General features: G+C 40.6%; 1 protein-coding gene across 2 annotated transcripts in view; it reads left to right on the forward strand.

The window, feature by feature from the left end:
* Positions 1-1,439: 1,439 nt before the first annotated feature.
* The window catches only part of LOC119911855 (phospholipid-transporting ATPase ABCA1-like), a 172,056-nt gene continuing 153,199 nt past the window's right edge, over positions 1,440-20,296 (forward strand). For both annotated transcript variants that reach the window (XM_038730823.1, XM_038730824.1), the window contains exons 1-3: positions 1,440-1,767; positions 13,059-13,188; positions 17,655-17,748. In XM_038730823.1, the coding sequence (XP_038586751.1) occupies positions 13,123-13,188; positions 17,655-17,748 (160 nt within the window). In that variant the 5' untranslated portion in view covers positions 1,440-1,767; positions 13,059-13,122. The remainder of the gene's footprint in view (positions 1,768-13,058; positions 13,189-17,654; positions 17,749-20,296) is intronic.

The raw sequence follows: 20,296 nt of genomic DNA on the forward strand, positions 1-20,296 counted from the left end.
AACGTGCACTTTGTTTTTCATTAGTATGGCTAGACTAATACAGGGTTTACTGACCTGGGAACAGCAGGTGTACTCCACCGTGCGGGCACCTTTTGAGCAGCAGCACTTCATTAGTCGAAGCAATTACTTTTGGGCAATCGAGGTTTCACCTGGGTTTCATGCGCGTATGCGTGTGTGTGTGTGTGTGTAACGAATTGAGAGCATGGACTTACACCTCACGAACAAGTCACAGTGACCCTTCAGTGATGGGACAGAAAAGTTATCTCTTGTAGTTTGTAACAACATGGAGGACAAAAGAGTTTGATCACTGCTTTTAAAGGTCTTTATTGGCACACTGTACTGTTTTGAAGATCTGGCTGGTGGGGCACTCCGTCAGAAGTCACTTTCTGGCCTCAGCCCTTTTGATTTGAACAAATATTTTCCTAAATGTACGAGAGAGTCTCAGAACGTGGTGTGATTAACCAGAATGACCAACCATTCAGTTTGACGGGGGTCCTCAAATTTGACCTGTACTGATCCCCAGCCGAACTCAAAGGCAGATATCTCCTTCAAAAGTAAACACAACCGTATGGTTCTCTGATTATCGTAAAGCTTACAAACAAGGTTATCCAAAATTTCAATACTTTTGATCCACAATAAATAAATGTGCAAATAAGGTGAATTTTGTACCTTAAACATTGATTTGCAAAAAACAACAACACGTGACCTCCTAAAGTTTTTTATGTGTTTCATGTTGTGCAACAGCACACTTCTGAGTATATTGAGTTGCATAGTCTTCACACAAATTACAAGACTGTTAATCAAATGTAGTATATATATTTTAAATATGGGAATGATGAATTGCAGAAGTTTATATAATAGCCCTGATTCAGCTTTGGTCTGAAAGGGAGAAAAAAAAAGGTTTTGGTGACATATGTCCTAACAAACACAGAAATATCATCAGCTGTGAGAGTTCCTTGTTTATTTCCTGTCTAAACACCCATCTCATCTACATAATTATGTCCTCCCAGTGCACCTGTGGTATTATTCTTTATCACCTAGCATAATAAACCCTTAGCCCCCTTGTTACCACATTATATAGTTGCTATAAAACTCTACAGTCAGTGCACTTAGCTGCTCCCCCCCATGTGACACATTCAGTTGTTCATCAACAACATCGTCAACATTTTCAGCTCAGCTCTCTCTGTCTCACGGTAAATAAAGCGCACTTCCCATGATCCCATCTGGTCTCTAGCCTTTCTAATTGACGCTTCACTTATTAAAAAAAAAAAAAGTTTCAGGACTAATTAGCTCATGAATAATTTGTGCTAAGCCAACAGGTGACTAAATTTCAAAGTTTACTGCGAGACACCGCGTGGGACAAACTTACACGGCCCATGAATGCAAAAACAAGGCCAGCGAAGTGTAGGTCAGTGCTCCCGCTCACCCTGTTCGCCTCGTCAGGTGACTAAGACAGGGCTACAAGAAGCAGGCATGTGTGTTCAGGGCTAAGCTTAAGGGAACGCACTGTGTAATGTACACCACCTGTGTGCTTCCCGGCTGCGGTATTCCTGTGGCTACGGTCCCTACTACCGGCTCAGCAGAGGTCATTTGCATATTTTGTACCTGTAGGTAAAAGGGGAGTGTGTGTGTGAGAGAGAGAGGGAGATAGAGGAAGAGAGATGGTAAAAGCGTAGCTTTTTGTGTGAGTCATAAGTGCCGGCAGTTAAAACTGTCCATCTTTAGGCCCCGAGATGTGCTGAGGGGTGAAAACCAAACAGCTTGGAGGTAGGTTGTTTTTGACAGTTTGTTTTCTCTAACAGGACACATGTTATGTAGCCAAGCCTCCTGTGATGCTCTCTTTCTTCTGCTGTTGTTGTTATTGTAGCTCGCTCCCTACTCCCGAGGCTAGCTCGGGCTCAGGCCTGGGTATCTATGCGCTTGTCTCTGTTTTCCTCCTCCTGTCTTGTCTGCAGCGGATCAAATAGAGTGCCCTGAGAACTGCTCATCTTATTTGAAAGCATTTAATAAACTGGCTGCTTTTAACATGGAAATAGCGTAGCTGAGAAGGAATGAAATGATTTCAGTGGATGTCTCTGTGTTACTGAATAACACCAGAAAATTAAGCACTTTTATCTAGTTACAGACCAAATATCAGGGAATTTGAATAAGCTCATATTCTAATGGCTTGTTCACCGAGTCAGAAGGGGAAAGACAGTGAACTTTAGCCTCTGCTGAGCACATTACTCCTATGTTAATTATTTACACCAGAGCCTAGACTGCTGTAAACTAACAGTAGAGTGTTGATGTACCTTTCTAATGTATAGTGCTTGTGCAAAATAATTTCTTCTTGAATGACATGTCTTGATGATTCATTAAGTGCTAACATTTACCCTGTATTTTTTTATTTATCATTTCCATTTGTTTCTAATGAATGAGTAATTGGCTGCTAAAAGTGATTGACAGGTTGCCCCAGGAAGCACAGTTACCAGAGCTTAGAAATATTACTTCGCTAAAACTAATTACCTGTAATGACTGCCTCAATATCAGTGATATCATTTTGACAGACCCACAGCTTAAAGTCTCAGCGATTAAAGGCAGTATTTGGTGTAAAAAGGTTAAATTAAGTAGAAACACTTATTTTTTCAAGATACTGGTTGCTGTTAGGGTTGATGGTTTGTGCTGCAATATGTGGAATTTATAGCATGTACACACTTTTACTCAGCGCGTGCGTGTAGGATTCAAACTACAAATGAGCTGTTATCAATCAACCTGGTTAGTCTACTCATTTGAGGGCCTGAAATATATTTAATACGCAAGTAATGAAATGGCAGCACACTTCCTTTTCACTCTTGCTCTGCCAAAAAAAGATCCTTTATACAGGTGTGACCAAATTCCAAAAATATTTATGTGGTTATCCTCAAAAGTGCCAGGGCTGCTGACACCAGAGTGCAGCAGCATGATGTTACAGCATTGTCCTCTCAAGAATAGCATAATTATTCAGTCCAAATAAGCAATTGGCTCTATGTTCCTGTTAGTGAAGCAAGTAAGTGAATAGGTGTGTAATATTATTTCTTTTACCTAATTCTGCTTCCAATGTGGACTTTTTTTATTTGTTGGTGTGCACACATTTAGAATCTGTAACAAAAAAGTTAAACTAATTAAATGTAATAGCATTGTTTGTGGGGGGCACAGTAGAATTCGGGTTGTAGCCCTGTGCGCTCTCCTGAGCCTGTCTCTGACTACCGCGACAACACCGCAGCTAACGACATGCAGTCCACTAACACCATAAAACAACTTGCTCCCAACACAACACAAACTCCACGTAAGGATAAAAACAACAATAAAGTTTTATGTGCTGAAGACCATCAGATCAAATGAGATTCAGATGATGTCGGCTGAAAACAGTCAACATCAGAAAAACTGGAGTAACGCTGAGTCATGTTCGCCGAGCAGTAGCTAACGCTATCCGTTGCAAAGTTGTATCGCTTCTACATGACTTCACCAGCCAATGTGACCAGTATTACTATCCTTTGTACCACCAGTATTATGTCAAAGTGTTGATTTAGCCTTCAAGAAATTATGTCATGGTACAAAGCAAATGTGGAGCAATTTGTTTATGCTAACATTAGCCTACAGTGATGTAAGGCAGGGCAGTCAGCTAATGTTTGCTTCGTAACATTCAATTTAGATTAATTGTCATTTTACCGATAGTCAAGTAAAGTTACACAGCTTCTCCACCATCTCATTCGCTGTAACTAATAGGGGTGTAAATCACAAGTTTCGTCATGATATGATATTATATTGATTCTTTGGGCAACAATACAATATTTGCAAATATCAGAAAGCCTGCCACGATACAATTTCGATTTGACTCAATTCAGGGGCCTGCGATCGATATGAGACAATATCATATGGCCATTTAACACATTCAGTTAGATTTATACCAATTCACAACAAATACAACTAAAATATGATTTGACAAATTTATTATGGAGCTCTTCCATACATTTAAAAGAAAAACAATCTCTTTTTAATAAAAGAAAATAGATGACCTGTTGTTCACTATAGTGCCACATTTCTCATGTTTCAGTGCAAATGTTTTTTTTAAATCAGTTAACTAACTTTAAAGTTTGACATTTCTATGATATTTCAGAGTCATTTCCTCATAATGTTGATTACCGACATAGTTCGCCAAATATTTTTTGACAGATGGCTTAATTTTGTGCTCAAAGTTCCTTAATTGTTAAAACTCCAAGCTTGAGCAGGCGCACTGTCGTGCCTCATTAAAAAACTGTCACGCCGTCACGCCCCATTAAGTCAGAGCATCAAACCGATAAACATGGTTGTGAGCTAGCTAACCAATTTATCATGTAATTTACTTAGAACTTACAGTAGGTATGTCTCTCTGTGTCCGATTGTTGGTTTGTCTTTCTAGTTTAATTAGCTAAGTTAACTTATTTGGAGTTAGACAGGCGTAGTTAGCTAGCATAGTTACTGCAGAAAGTTAGCCAACAGAGGGTCTTCATTTTAGTTTTTAGTTTCCTCCTCTTGGTTCAATGTGCTGTTCATTTTCATTATGGCATTTGTGCGTGTGGTGTTGGAGGACAGATGACAGAAAACGCGTCGCACTTTCACCTGCCACTTTCTTATATACAGTCTGCAACATGCAATTTACTGATGGCCGTTTTACCAATGCATCGGCGAAGGCACCCACCACACCCCCGCGGTAAAGTAAGCACACCATAAAAGGTAGTGGGAGTTATCGTGTGCAGTGCGTAACAGGACCATCGACTGTATGATTAGTAACAGCTGATACACGCACATTAGTTTCTATCACGGGTAAGTAATAGCTACTCCTGCCAGACAGTGTAACGTTATAAACTTTACAGTGTAGTGACAGCATATCGTTAGTGAACACTCCAGCCGGTCACTTTTTGGTCGTCATGGTAATGTATACGTCCGACTATTAGCCACACCCCCATTCTCTGTTTAAGAAAGAACTCCATAAAAACGCATCATAGCTATCCACTACTACTTTGGGATATAAAGTTTTCTTTACCAAATCAAAATATCACTACAAAGCAAATGTAAACAATTTCGCATTTCTGCATATTGAACAAGTAAAATACTTCCTTTGCATGTAGTCATCAGTAGTTTGATGACAACTTGGATCATAGCTTACTATGGAATCTCTACAACAGTCAAGTATGTCCATCAGTGCTCTTCTTTGAGAGGTTTTTCTTTAAAAAAAACAACTGATCGACATGTTCAGGAGACAAAACACTGCATTCTGAACGGTCACCTGCAGTGCTAAATACATGCTCAGAAGGAACAATAGTACCAGGAATGCAAAGGTATGTTTTGGCAGGGTTTGCCAGGAGAGGAAGCTCAGTCTGTTGAACTCTCTACCACTCTAAAACATTACCTCCCTGGATCAAAGATGCAGTGTCTTGCAACTTCAGCATGGGCTAGCTCTCTAGAGGTCTTGACAGTCTGGCTAGGGTCCACAGTGCAGAAGGTGTCACCAAAGAGATCTTCAAGTGTCTTTGACTTAATGGAAGCAGGAACATATTCTAAAATGACACAGAACACAAGACTTAATGATTTCAGAAGACAAAATATATTTTTCTGTACTAAAAACATGTGTTAGGTATTATTAACCATATCACTTCTTTATAGCATTGAGTCAATAACAGTTTCCACAAAAAGGAAAAAGCCTGGGACACAGGCACCAAATCAGATTGATCAGCAGAAGTTTGGTCACCAGATGAGTGAAGAAGTGTATTCTCAACATGTGCCACTGTGTCACTCTGTAAATGATTTAAACAAAAATAAACATACACACACAAAAGAAAAATGGAAAGAACAAAAACAAGCGATGAACATTTTATTCATGAATAGTTTATGCATTTCTAAAACATTACTACAAAGAGACAAAATAAAATATGATCTTACTTTCTGGTCCCACAGCTCTGCAGCCTCACGTATGAGACAGTGGAAGGTTGCACACCTCTCCTCCTCACTTACAAATGGCAGCTTCTTGAACCTTGGATCTAAGGCAGATGCTCTATGCAGGACTTGCTGCACGTCCACGTATCGCTGTTCGAGCTCCCAGGCCATAGTCTGCTTTATCTCTGTTACTAAAGTGGAGTCTTCCTCTGAGATACTGAAGTGCTCCAACAATTTAGCTTTAGGTGGTGCAATGACAGACACAGTGGGCTGAAGTTCCTCACACATGATGATGGTGGCACTTTTCACTGGTCCGAGTAGCTTCACCTGTAGTGTAAGTCTTCAGCTGTAGTGATGTGTCACTTTCGTTGAGTTTATGTATGTCATTTGCGCCTTTCCTTAGTTTTGTGTCCAGGAGTGAAGCACACGCTTGTTGCTCCAAAAACTGTTCTAACATGTCAAATGAATGGTTCCAGCGTGTGCTTACGTCTTGTTTTAGCTTGTGTTCTGGGATTCCAAGCAACTTCTGCTGCTCTTTCAAAACTGTGGTTGCAACCGCGCTCCGGTAAAAAAATGACACGATCAGTCTCACTTTGCCCAAAAGACGTGCTGCACCAACACGTTTCAGGCCCTTCTGTGTGGCCAAGTTTATAGTATGTCAGAAGCATTTGGTGTGCGGTTATAGACTTGCCTCTGCTCTGGCCACGGACATGTTGCTGGCATCTGTTACAAGCGCGGGTTTTTTGTCGCCTATATTCCACTCCTAATATGCTTCTTTCAAAACTGTCCCAAAATTTGCTCCTGTGTGTGAGTTGTTCAAAATGCGTGTCTGCAGAACATAACGTTAGTTCTTCATTTGCCAGTCGGTGTCAATATGATGACAGGTCACAGCTACATACACTTCTGTTGTACATGATGTCCATCCATCTGTAGTAATAGCGACTCTTCCTGCGTTCATTAAGTCACATTTAATCTCATCTTTAATTTGATTGTACAGACCTGGTATGCACATTTGACTGAAGTGCTGTCTCGATGGAATTGCATATCTCGGCTCCAGAGTTGGCAGTAGCTCACGAAAACCGTCATTCTCGACAACACTGTAGGGCCTCATATCTATGCAAATTAATTAAGAAATGGCAGCTGTTATACTCATTGCTCTTTTGGAGTTGTGGTTCAGTTTTTGCGGAAAAATTCTGGTCAAAGCTGGTGAGCAGGCATCAGACACGTTAACGATAGCACTAGCATGGCGGTCAATGGCTTCTTCTTTGGGTGCCCAGCAAAGTTCTTTGTGTTTACTGAGTATTTTATCTCGAAATGGCATTGTTTGCATACGGCATGTGCTTTGTCTGTTGACCCATCTTTTCTTCGAAAATCCAAATTATTTCCATACCGCTGATTTATTCCCAAGAGGGGAGTAAGTTTCCTCGTCCTTTTCCCTGGCTACCTGCCATGAGCCTGGCGCCGCTAGCATTGTTTAGGAAGGAGCCACGTGAATGGAATTAAAGACACAGGCGTGCTATGGGATTTCAAAATAAAGGCGTATCTTATAAATGATGATATGTATCGATGTTTTCATTTTAAATCGACTATATTAGATTGTTAATTATTAGTCGATCGATATGGATGGATCGTTACACCCCTAGTAACTAACATGACCAACATAATATACAATATTGCAACAAGACGGCGCAGGACAACAACAACACGGAGGAAGAGCCATTCACCTCAATAACGTTACTTACTGTATGCGGTCAAACTGTTATAAAGTAAATAAACGCCCGGATGTACACAGTCCAGCACGCGCTTTATAATGAGCATGTAAAACAGTCTCTGCAGAAGAACTGAAAAAAAGAAAAGAAAAAAAAAAAAGTTGGTGTTCAGTGAGGATCAAACCCACCATTGCAAGTGTATGAAACTTGTGCTCTACCAACTGAGCTAATCAGTGAAACTGATATTCTCACTGAAGTTACCATTCAACCACAGTGTTAAACTAATGTTTTGTTCTCTCAAGATCACAAGAAAATTATCTCATTAACACGGGAAAACAAAGTAAAAAAATATTTGAATCGATGGCCGCTTAGGGCTTCCGTAGAGGTGAGTGGTGATGTACAAAAGACTAAACTACCAGTGCCTCGAGTTAACCGCTAATTAGCCAGAAGACAAAAGCAAATACAAGCCTTTGTCTTGCTAACATGCACGACTCATGAGCTGAGCTGATGTAATAAGTTAGCTGACGTTTATACCATGTCCATTCCATTAGAGTAAAAGAAGACATGGAAGCAAAATAAATCAAAATCTCAAAATTGACCACTCCATGAAAAAAGTGCCTTAAAAAGTAACTTAATAATTTTAGCATAGATCTATACATTAATGTATTCAGGCAATTCAGTATCCTGTTCCTTGGCTATGGGAAGCTGAAGGTTTACTTGCTTATGAAACAAAAATGTATAAATAAAATTAATTTGAATCATGCCTGCAGCACAATGCCACAGTTTAGTATGAAGATGTTTTTATTTTATTTTGAATTGTTAGGCCTATGTATTCCAATAACACCAAAATAATTAAAACGATTTATTGCCTTGTGAAAAATAAACAAATTATTAGTGAAACTATGTCCCTCTCCTTGGTGCATTCATTTATTATAAATGAATACTAGTAGCATAGAAAACATGTACATTGTGGCATAGTTTCCTTTGCTGTTGCCTGCTCCTTTGATAAACCTAGTGAATAATAAAGAGGTCCATAGTCTCTGTGTGAACAGATTATTTTGTAGAAAGTAAAAATGTTGAGTATTAAACAATTGCGTGAGTGTGGGGAAATTAAAATAAATTGCTAAAGAAGTCAGATTTAATATATTAAATGTTTTGTTTTAAATAAATTAATAAATAATTATGATAAGTGCCCTTTTTTTTCATACCAAAAATTTCTGTGCACGTCTCTGTTGACGAGCATGGATTAGTTCAACCTCAAGCTGATAAAAATATTACTGTAACGTTGCAGTGGAAGTTTACCTGAGTTTTCAGCATGTTGTGTGAAGCTGTCTACCTGTCTGTCTGTGGCCGCTGAAAACTACATATTACCCCTTTAAATCTCTTGCAATGGTTTGGGATTATTTCATCTGATGTCAGGTCATTAGATCATTCATAATATCGAATATTGTTCTTTGTGTAAGCAGACAGACAGGCTATGTTGCCATTTTAAAAGCTTGCATTGCTGCTGTGTACAGCTGGTGATAGTGGGGACAAGGCTGATAGATGAGATGAACTCCCTCCGAAACTAAATACTGCATTCCAAAAGGACGTTGTACTTATATTGCTGAGTATTCAGTGTGCGGGTCTAAAAGATAATCAAGATCCATCTTTGGGTCAGTAAGCTCTCTTCTCTATCAGCTCGGCAGGTAGAGGCAAGAGAGGTGCCCCAGGGAGGGCAGGGTGCTGATAGCTAGTATAGTAAGCTACCGCTGGCTGTTGAAAGTGCAGTGCATACTGTCGAAAGCCTATGGATGTTGTGGCCGTGAACCTGGGTTAACAGGTACCACTGGCTTCGATTGTGGCTGAAACTTGTGAAAGAGCTACAACTGAACCAGACAGAGAACTATAGTTGTAATGCTGAATTGAAAATGAAAGCCATTTGCATATACCTTATGAAAACATTATGATGATGCTTTTGTCCCAGACATAAAGCTACATCACCAGCCTAGAGACTGGACTGCAGCTTGATTATCCAGGGCCACTGGGTTCATAGCCATAAAACTGGGTCACATTAGAATCGATTGTAATGCATACTTTTTTGTTTGACGATATTTGTTTGTACAATTTCTGTTGCAACCTCCACCCTCCATACTAAGCTCAATATTATATATTATATTATATGTAATACAAACGTGTTGTATAATGATAAATTAACTACCTTCATCCTTGAATATTTAAAGTGAACTGACAGTGAGTTATAGTGACCTGCTGTGACCTACAGTTATCAGTTATTGGTCTAACTACTCCCAACCTCCCAGCCCTCATTGACACTGCCATCATACGCAGAGCACTTACACAGATACAGATCTGTGATCTGTAAAAAAAGCATGCTACAGTAAGCGCTTCGTGCCTTCTGCCATCACTGCCCTTAACAAACTGTAGCAACAACAACACTCAAACATTCCCATGTTCTTGTGGCTGTTCTATGTTCCCTATTTCTATGATGTTGTGTTAGTTTACTGTTCCTTAATTGTGCTTATGTGTGTACAGGTGTTGGAAACAAATTTCCTCTAACAGAGAACAATGAATTATCTCTCTAAAGTGTTAAGGATCTTTTGTACACCATTGTACGCTATAATTTAAAAAGCCTTTGTTCTCTTAGTGTCGTTTTTAGAAATCAGTTTAGATTATTGTTGTACAATGAACTAAAGCAACGTGATCAGGGATCATGCTGGTGTTTGGAAGGAAAGAAAAACCCAAAAAACAAGCTTGGAGGTTCATCATATGTGGACTATAGGAAGATTAGCCAATGAGCTAAAAGAGATCCAAATATATCAAATCATAACAAATCACCTGCAATTAAAACAAATTCCATAAGTATCTCCTTGAACCTACCCCCTCACAGTGGTACAGTGTGATATCCTGCTGCAGTGGGGTTGTAGCGGAGCTTATGATAGAGACAGAGTTAGAGAAAGAGAAAAAAAAGACAGATTGAATGAAGGAGCACAGGGACCATTATACCCTTCAGAGGGCTATAGCGGCCCCCTTGTAACGGATGTCGCAGGCATTCTCTGCCATCCTCTGCTCGCATGCTGTATGACAAATATCTGTTTACTCTTTCCATCATCCTAGGGGCTGAAATAATGCACTTTGCTGTCCCTAGTCCGCAAATGCCAGGCATGCATCAGCACTTATATCCTCTCAATACTTTGCTTTCCTTTTTTGTATCGCTCCATTCTCTCTCTTCCTCGCTCCTTTCTTGGGGCTTTCTTTGGAACTAATGATACCGTGAAGAGCTGATGCCAGCGCCTGATGGCCACAGTCTTGTGAAAAACAAGTCTAAAAAGTGGCAAAAATAACTTATTTCAATTATTCTCTGTGCTCCTAGTCGTAGATTAAAATAATGATCTGGGAAACACTCTTCACACTGGTTTTTGTTCTCTGGAGTGCTGTGTACATTGTGTTTTTGCAGCTGCAATGCAAATCACAATCATACCCTCTCTTGTTGCTTGTTATCTGGTCTTTAGATGTGGTATTGAAAAAGAGTCCTTGAGCTGGGAGCCCCCCAACACACACACAAACACACACTGCCTTTTACAGACATATCTCTTTTCTCAGATAACAACCCAACTCAGGCACACACATTTTTTGACGTATGGGTTGAGTGTAGAGCCTCTCTGTAAAGAGTCAGGCCTTTTTACTCTTGTTCACTTCCCTAACCACCCACTCATTCCAACGACAAAGTAAGGTATGAACTGAGAGCTAAAGCAAATCATGAATAGTGCACTTCCAGGTAAAATACTGTGGAGGAGGTGGTGTGATTGTGGGACATTTATCCTACACAAATCTCTGGTAAATGTCAAAAATTTGGGATGCGTTTGAGAGCTTAACACCATCAGTAATGTACAGTAGAGATTGGTATTCCCAACAGAACAAAATGTTTGTCAGAAGATCGTATGCCACTTAACCTTCTAGATTATTGAATGGCCTTGAGCACTTTAATTCTTTAGCCCATTAGAGTGCTTATTTGGCCATTTGGAAGTCGAGGAAGCCTCAACTTTCCCTTGACAGTAAATAAAACATCCATGAAGTAGCAGTAAATAATGTAAACACACAGAGGGAAGATGGAACCTGTACAGAAAGAGGAAATGGAGCGTTAAAAGGTGGCGCATTTGTCAGGACTACCCTTGGGCTAAAAAGTCCATCCCCATCCCCACCTGCCCCACCTTGTACACATACTGTAATCTTCAAAGTCCCCACAGAGCATCAGTTGAAGTGCTCTGCACCATATTTTTAAAGCTCCTTCTTGCATTTGTATTTTTTTTGCAAGTTAATGCAGTTGTTACTGTTTATCATACGTAATAAATTTGTGTAAATGTGTGTATATATATATATATATATATATATGTACATGTTTGTGTATATATACACATACATGGACATATGTGCAAATACATATGTAGGAAGGAAGGAGTAAGTAAGAGTCATCCCTCACGGCCTGGCAGCAGGAGACAAAGGCCCCCTCTAGGGAATGTGTAGTGGGATTCAAGTAAACAACAGATCCAGGGCAACAGCATACCTTTAAGCAAGCCTTAACAAACCTTAAGACATACACCAGTCTGCAGCAAGTAAACAAGACAACCAGGGCACAATTAGTGAATCAAGAGAGAGGACCCACACTGGCCAGGAGATCACGTGCTGCAGGACGATAACAGTCACAGCATGTGTCCCAGTCTGGCATTACTGGAATGTGTTTTGAATGTAAACTGTAAATTGGTAAAAACTCTCTTAAAAACCAAACATTCCTGTAGCAATTAAGTGGACCTCAACCCCGACCAATGAGTGGACTGTAGTCAAAGGAGACCGTCAGTTGCGTAGTTTTTAATAAAGGTCATACTTGATGTAGCAGTGTAAAAATGCCACGGCAGATCTATTTGTTTATTATCTGTGTAATCGCTGTTCAGTGGCTAATAAAACCTTCAATAAACATTTTACAGCAATCTTTGGTCCACATGAAAAGTGAGGCCCATGTAATGTGTTTTCTTTTATTTTACTCTGGTCACCCAAAAAAAAAGAGACTGATTAACTGACAGAGACTTTGTAGCACAGCGGTAGTTAACGAGACAAAGAGTGCAGTTTACATTGCCTCATCCCCCTTTAAGAGCAAAAGAAAAGAGATATGGGTTTTGAATAGCTTTATATGCAGTTCATTAAGTAAAACAACCACATGGTCTTTAATAAAGATTCTTATACCAAACTGCGTAACCTCCGTGTGCCCCACATTGTCCCATCCTGAGATTTGCTGAGTGTAGGTGATAATAATTCTTAGAACAGGTGCTGCGCCATAAGCCTGGGGAAGTGAATGATTAGTGGCACTGCCCCAAGATGCATTGCTCCTCTGTATTAAAACCAAACTCTGCCTTTTATTCCCTCCAGGGTTTATTAAGTGGGCCAGTTGCCATAGTGACGCTTTGGCAGGATATTGCCAGGATAAGCCGTAATGGGTCTCCTGACGCAGTTCACTCTGCTCCTGTGGAAGAACTTCACTCTCCGGAAGAGACAAAAGGTACACTTGTGCTCACCAACCCCCATTGCAAATCAGCGTAGATCTGCTGAAATTGGTCAGCAATGGAGGGAAAATGAGGATGTGGTCCCATGGTTGTGTTATCAAGGGCGTGTAAGTTATTCATGGGAGGGGAGGTAATAGGAGGGATTTACTACGAAAATTGTCTCCTATAGAAGTAAGCTGCCTTTAACTCTCCCACTAGAGAACAAGAACAATCTCGCCTTAATGCCGACCAATTCGAAGTGTCACCTTCAATTTTTGGAGATCTATCTCTTGTGCACATTATGTCACACTGCCTGTATTTTAGTTCTAACAAAGCCAGTCTTTGGCCTGATAGAGCGGGATAGGGAGTGACGAATGTTAAATGCTTTGTTTGAAGGGCAAGTACTCTTTGTGGCTTTTCTTGCAAACTCACTATCACAGCCTGTCCCCCAGCAATGTTATCCAAAGGTTTAGTGTCTTTGCAGTTTGCAAAAAATATTACCAGAAAATTAAAGGCTGTTAATTTTAAATCTTTAAATGAAAGCTCAGCTACTCCAACTGACATTTAAACTACTGTCATGCCTTACATACCAACAAGTTCACGTTCTCACTCCCGACTCGTCACATATTGACGCTTGGTCAAGGCCCTTTGGCGTCGCTTTTTAACGACCTGCGTACCCCTTTTGCATCATTTATTGACGTTTAGGACAATAAGTAAAACAATAAATATGCAACGTCCGGTTAGACTTTCAAAATAAAACGCTAGCGTTTCCAAACCGCCATTTTGAAACGGCGCGTTATTAAAGTTGTGAAACGTTGCACTTTTGTTAGGTTTAGGCACAAAAAGTATTTGGTTGGGTTTAGGCAAGAAAACTACTGGGTTAAGTTTAGGAAAAGATCATGGTTTGAGTTAAAATAACTATGTACGTCAGTTAACACGTAAGTTAACTAACGTCGCTTACATCAGTTTACGTAACTTGCCTAACTTCAATAAAAATATTTAATGTTCACTTGTTGCTTCACACAGGACACGAACCCCAGTCTCCTGGTTCAAAGTCCAGGTTCTGGCCCTCCTTTACCGTCAAAAACTGATGCTACAGGGCTTCTCCCCACTACGTTGAACTATGACACTAAAGGGATCCCCAGTGCGTTACAAACTGACGACGATGGCTCTTGACCATGCGTCCATATGTGGCGAGTCAGGGAGTGAGAACGGGTTGTACATACAAACACTTCACCTTTTGACAGTGCAGATTTTAACTGCTTTCATTGTTAACAGTTCAACTCACATTTCAGCTCCTTTCATTTTTCCCTGACAGTTCAACTGCTTTCGCTGATTGTGCTTCAGACGTTAGTTCACCTACTTTATGTGTTTACATGTGAACTGACAATTCCACTGCTTACAGGGGTTGTCTTTCAAAATTAAAATGCTTTCAGCAGTCACGAATGCACAACTGATTTCAACGGCTTTCTGCTCTTACGCTTCAAAACACACTTTCAGGGCTTCAACTTTATCTGACACTTGTCAAACTGCTACTTCCATGAAACATTTCAGATGCAAACAATTAACATTTCAACACATTCTAACCTGTTTGCAATGCATCTGTGATTTACAGAGTAAGCCAGCACATTTAACTTTTCTTCAGATAATTCAGCCTTTTCTAGTTTATAGTAGGGTCTCATCTATAGCTTATGTTAAACTCTTTAAAGAAAATGAAGGTTTAGTCTAAATAAATGCACATACTTGCTGAATATAAAGAATGCAGATAAAGCTGCACTGTAAATTTATATCTAGAATTTTAAACATTAATATGATTAATAATGATATAAGGTGAATATTATTGCCTCTGATGTCACCCACATTGGCCAGGAGGTCACATGCTGCAGGAAGATAACAGTTACACCATGTGTCGCAGTAGCGTTCCAAGGGTCAGGTCAAGTTTTCATGGAATCTAGTTAGCCTTGTGAGTAATTTCTGAGGCCGATATAGCTGTTACAAAGAGCTAAAGTGTGTTCTTCTGATTTATACCCTTGCAGTGATGATAGGAGTCACATCCACCCACCAGTTTTGTTAGGGGTTCAAGCACAGCAGTGTGCCTGTTGCCAGAGTAGAACAAAAGGCATCTTCTCAAAAAATCCACTTTCATCAAAGTTCCTACTTTCTTGGAATAACTCAAGGCAAAGTAATTTGCAGTTTTACAACTTTGTATCTGGGAAACATTCCCCTTGTTAATTTTATCAACCAGCAGAAAGAACACGGCGGTATCCTTTTTCCCTGGAATATGTAAGGGGACAGTGGCGGTTTTGTGGATGGAATGTAGGATATTTGGCCAATGTCAACATGAAATATTGTTATTAGACAAAACCAGTGGGAGTTAGCAAGGACAATGGTGCTTCTGGAGGGCTTGTGGAGGTTAATGACCAATTATATGAATGCCTCACCAAGCATTTTAAGATTTTATAACAGGCATGAAACTGATTTTATGGTCCAGTATTTCACATAATTTCATAGGAGGAGATTATCTATTCACAAAGACTCTGGTGTCCGATGGCAAATGCCTGGGGAGCCAGACATTGAGAAAGTCCCCATGATCTCTGTGTTCCCTCTCTATGCCTTTTCTTTGGAATACATTATGATAATTCACCCTCTCAGCAGAACTACATCCTCTCTGACACACAGACTGGAGGGAATTAAAGGACAGAATTAGAAATTCTATCTAGTTTCTTTGAAATATATGCAATGAAGAAGAGCACTTTTTTTTTTTTTGTTACAATTTCACACACAAAATACAAACATGCACACACACACACACACACACATACACACACACACACACACACACACACACACAGGACCATGAACATGCAACTGGGGGAGCTCTTGGAACAGTTAGGGGTTCAGTGCTTTGCTCAAGGGCAAGTGCCCAGGAGGTAAACCTTCACTATATTTCCATATACTAAACTGAACTAAATAAAAGCTGTTCAATCATCCACCCTCATTCGTATTCTACTGCAGAAACCTTACTTTAATTCATAAGGTTCCCATGTTTCTGTAGCATAACAAGCAATATGTATTATTGTATTTTACTCCCCTCTGCCTGCCTTCCAGATTCACTTATGAAGACAACAGCCTCAGTTCAGATGTCTTCTCTTATGATTTGTTCTAATGTGCGTCATCAGTGTCTGAACATGTTACCAGAGCAGGAGCAGGAAATTGGCTGACTGGAGCTTTCCAGCTGATTCCTCTAAGCAGGTCACCCCACCAGAGATGTTGTGAGGGATGAGTGTGCAGGCAGACGAAGTCAGCTGAGGTTAGCGGAGAGGGCTCGGTGGGTGAGTGCAGGGCAGGGAGGGTGGCGTTGTTGAGCGAGTGTGTGCCAAGGGACCCGTAAAAACCTAGATGGCAAAGGGTGTGGGGTTGAAGAGTCAAGGAAATATGAGCTGCAGCATCGGTGTATCAGTGGAAGTCATCCACTGGTAGATATTACTTCCTGCCGAAAACACTTCACAGCAGGCATGAATTGCTTTTATGAAGTAAATCTACTGTTGTACAAATGTTCCTTGGTCTTCAGTTTTCAGAGGTGCACGTTACCTTGACTTATGTTTAAAGCAGCTGCACTGTTCTGGCGTATCCACAGTGACAGGAGTGGTAAAAATAAAAATGTGCGTGTGTTGTTTGGTAAATGTGGAAGCTTGAACCTGTAATAACCCAAGGTGGTTCAGGTATACATGTAAAACCTCCAAACTCTAAGGTCTTGGTACTTTGTCTCTAGAACATACCTCAAGGCCAACTGAGAGGGGAAATATGAGAAACAACCTAGTGAACAAGTAAAGCCTTGAGGTTATCCATTTGTGCTTTGTTGGTTTCTCTCTTCACCCATTCCCTGAGGTTGAAATAAAAGCCTGGCGTGTCACACGGGAGTGCTACCTACTGCCAGATATCGAAGTGGTTGTATTAGAGCGAGGATGTGGTTGGTACTCTTCATCCAGAAGAGGATTGAATGTGGCGAGGAGATGATAAGGAGTGTGGGATAGCTTTTGCTTGGGTAGTCACAAGCAGAGGTTGCTCTCTCAGTCTTGTAAGTGCTTAGAGTAAAAGCTAGACTAATAGCAAAACATATGGACTATGGCATGTGCAGATACATTGTAAACACTCACATTACTACTCACAGCCTCATGAGGTAATTTTAGTTAATCATTACTGGTATCTCAACTGCAGAAACAGTTTCTCTTTGCCTAATCCTAATCTGGGGTTGTGGTGGCTCTGACATGTATAGCAATTGTAAGTCGCTTTGGATAAAAGTGTCAGCTAAATGAATAATGTAATCCACACACCATCCCATCTTTGGAGAGATTTGCTTTGACTTTATTAGTGATGTCACATGTTTGATTTATGAGACAACAATACAAATGATGCTAGTCAAATGCACAGCTGTATTTCATGAACAAATTATGTAAATAAGAAATTTTTATCCTTTGTGCAGGTGCGGCTGGTGATTGAAGTGCTATGGCCTCTGTTCCTCTTTTTCATACTGGTGTGGGTGCGTTCCAACAATAAGCCGCTATACAAAGGCCAATGTAAGTATGAGCCCAGTTGCAATGATAAACTCTGTTTTGCAAGTCATTTAAAGCCGAAGAACAAAGTACAAGGTTGATTTATCATTTTACAACATAGCATTGTATAATGAGATGAAGTTGTTTTTCCCTTTATGATACTCACAAAAAGCAAATGTTATACATATAAAAATGATATACACTAGACGTGTGGATAAATAACAAGTCATAGATATAATACTATTTTACATGGTGGAGTGCTGAGGATGAATGGAGGAGTCTCATAACCTGAGGGAAGAAGCCAATGATCTTCTGAGCGGTTTTAATCACCCGCTGGGGCGTGCACATCCCATGTCAGTTTGTGATATTTCCAGTCAGGATGCTTTCTATTTTTCCTCTGAAAAAGTTATTAAGAACAGGCATGGGAAGTTTGTCTTCTAAAATTTCCTTAAGAAATAGAGCAGTTTCTAGGCTTTCTTTTCCTCTGTGATGCTGATTCCTAAGAACCTAAAACTGATCACCTGCTCCACCTCAGCCCACTGATGTAGACAGGAGCGTGTGTCTTTTCCCCCTTTTTTCTAATATCAGCGATCAGCTCCATGGTTTTACTGATATTGAGCAGTTGGTTGCTCATTGCACACCACACCGCAAGATTGTCAATTTCTTCCCGATATGAATTCTCATTGTTGTTTGAAATCCGGTGGTGGTGTCATCTGCAAACTTCACAGCAGAGTTCTCTCTGTGTCTGTGGATGCAGGCACGGGTGTACAGAGTGAACAGGAGTGGGGTGAGCACACAGCCCTGGGGGGCTCCAGTGTTGAGAGTGGAGGAGGTGTGACCGTAAATCTAAACTCTTTAGGGTCTGTTTGTGAGGAAGTCCAATATCCAGTTGCAGAGTGCGGTACTCAAGCCCACGGTGCTGAGTTTGCTGAGTTTCATTGGGGAGATTGTGTTGAATGCTGAGCTGAAATCAACAAACAACATTCTGATGTATGTATTGTTATTCATAGTCTTTGTGTTTGAAAACTAAGTTGAGTGCATTGAAGATGGCATCGTCAGGGGATCTGTTGATTCTGAAAGCAAACTGTTGAGGGTCCAGTCTGGCTGGGATGTTGTTCTTTATGTGCTGGAGAACAAGTTTCTCAAAGCACTTTGGTAGAATGTGCCACAGGGTGATAGTTGTTCAGACTAGACACTGCAGACTTTTTAGCTACAGGGATGATGGTGGCTGTCTTGAAGCAGGTGAGAACCCTCTGCTGAGACAGTGATATGTTAAAAATGTCAGTAATAACATCAACTAGCTGATTGGTACACGGCCAAGGATGTTATCAAGCCCGGCAGTTTTACTGATGTTTACTCTGTTATGTCCCGCAGTGCTAGTGGTATTGGGACATAAACATAAACCAGATGTAATTCGTATTTTGAAAGGATATTTATTTAAAACAAGGCAAACAGAACTCACAACAGAAAATGGGCCAATGGGTGCTGAGGAAATCAACAAAGGAATATAACAAAAAGAGATCCTCCAAAGGGGGGATTACTATTCTTACTACAGAAAAAATAAAAGGCTAAACCAAAAACTTCTCTAACTAAAGCACCCCTGAAACTAGTGTAACTAAACAAAACAAAACTACTGAGAGCGGTATCAGTTTTTAGAGCTCAAACCCTGGCCCACTTCCTCACCTTTGCACAGTTTGTAACAAGGCCACATACAACAACGTCTATCAAGGCTAGGCAACAAACACTACAAGGCAATCACAACAAGTCCTGAAGCATGTGGCACCGAGGCAAGCTAATCGGGTCTGACAGCTGCCCTGAACTGCAGTCCAAGCAGGCTATTTGAGCAGGAGACGGACTTCGCTGGAGCTCCTCGATTGGGGCAGCGGTGGCGTGCCACTCCAATCAGTGTTATTGTCACAGGGAAACCCAGGAACTAGGCAGGACTTTCCTTTACCGCACAGCCAATCCGCAGCGTGGGATGCAAAGCCTGCTCAGCATACCAGATAGAACACATGCACAGTTAAATAACAGGCGGGTGCCAACAACTCTCAGCTGGACCCGTCTCACATCTGCTGTAGATACTGACTGTGGCCAGTCCTCTGGAGGTTGAGTATACTTTACAGCTGACTCTTTGTTGAAGAGATCAAAGCGAGCATAAAAGGTGTTTAGTTCATCTGGTAATGTGGCCTCACACATAATGGAAGAGCTCCTGCTTTTGTAGCCTGTGATGTTTTTGATTGCCTGGTGCATATCTGGTGTTGTTGGTGTTGAGGTCTCTGCTGATGTCTCCAATTCGCCTCCTTGAAGCAGCTCAATTCATCGAGGCTTTCTGGTTAAGGAATGATTTTATTGAATTCGTGATCACCACATTATCAACACATTTGCTGATAGTTGATGTCACTGATGTATATTCCTCAAGAGTTATGTGGTTCTCGTGGGTAGTGGCCTCTCTGAACAGTCCTATAGAGCTGCTTTAGCCTCATATGTTCACACTGTGGCTGTGAACAACTGCTTTTAAAGTGTGTTTCCATAATTGCTGACAACTAATGTATATATGAAAATGTTAAAGAAA

Source organism: Micropterus salmoides, unplaced genomic scaffold (assembly GCF_014851395.1).
Source record: "Micropterus salmoides isolate LMB-PRFRI ecotype aquatic unplaced genomic scaffold, ASM1485139v1 Ms_hic_scaffold_2, whole genome shotgun sequence".
Taxonomy (NCBI): domain Eukaryota; kingdom Metazoa; phylum Chordata; class Actinopteri; order Centrarchiformes; family Centrarchidae; genus Micropterus; species Micropterus salmoides.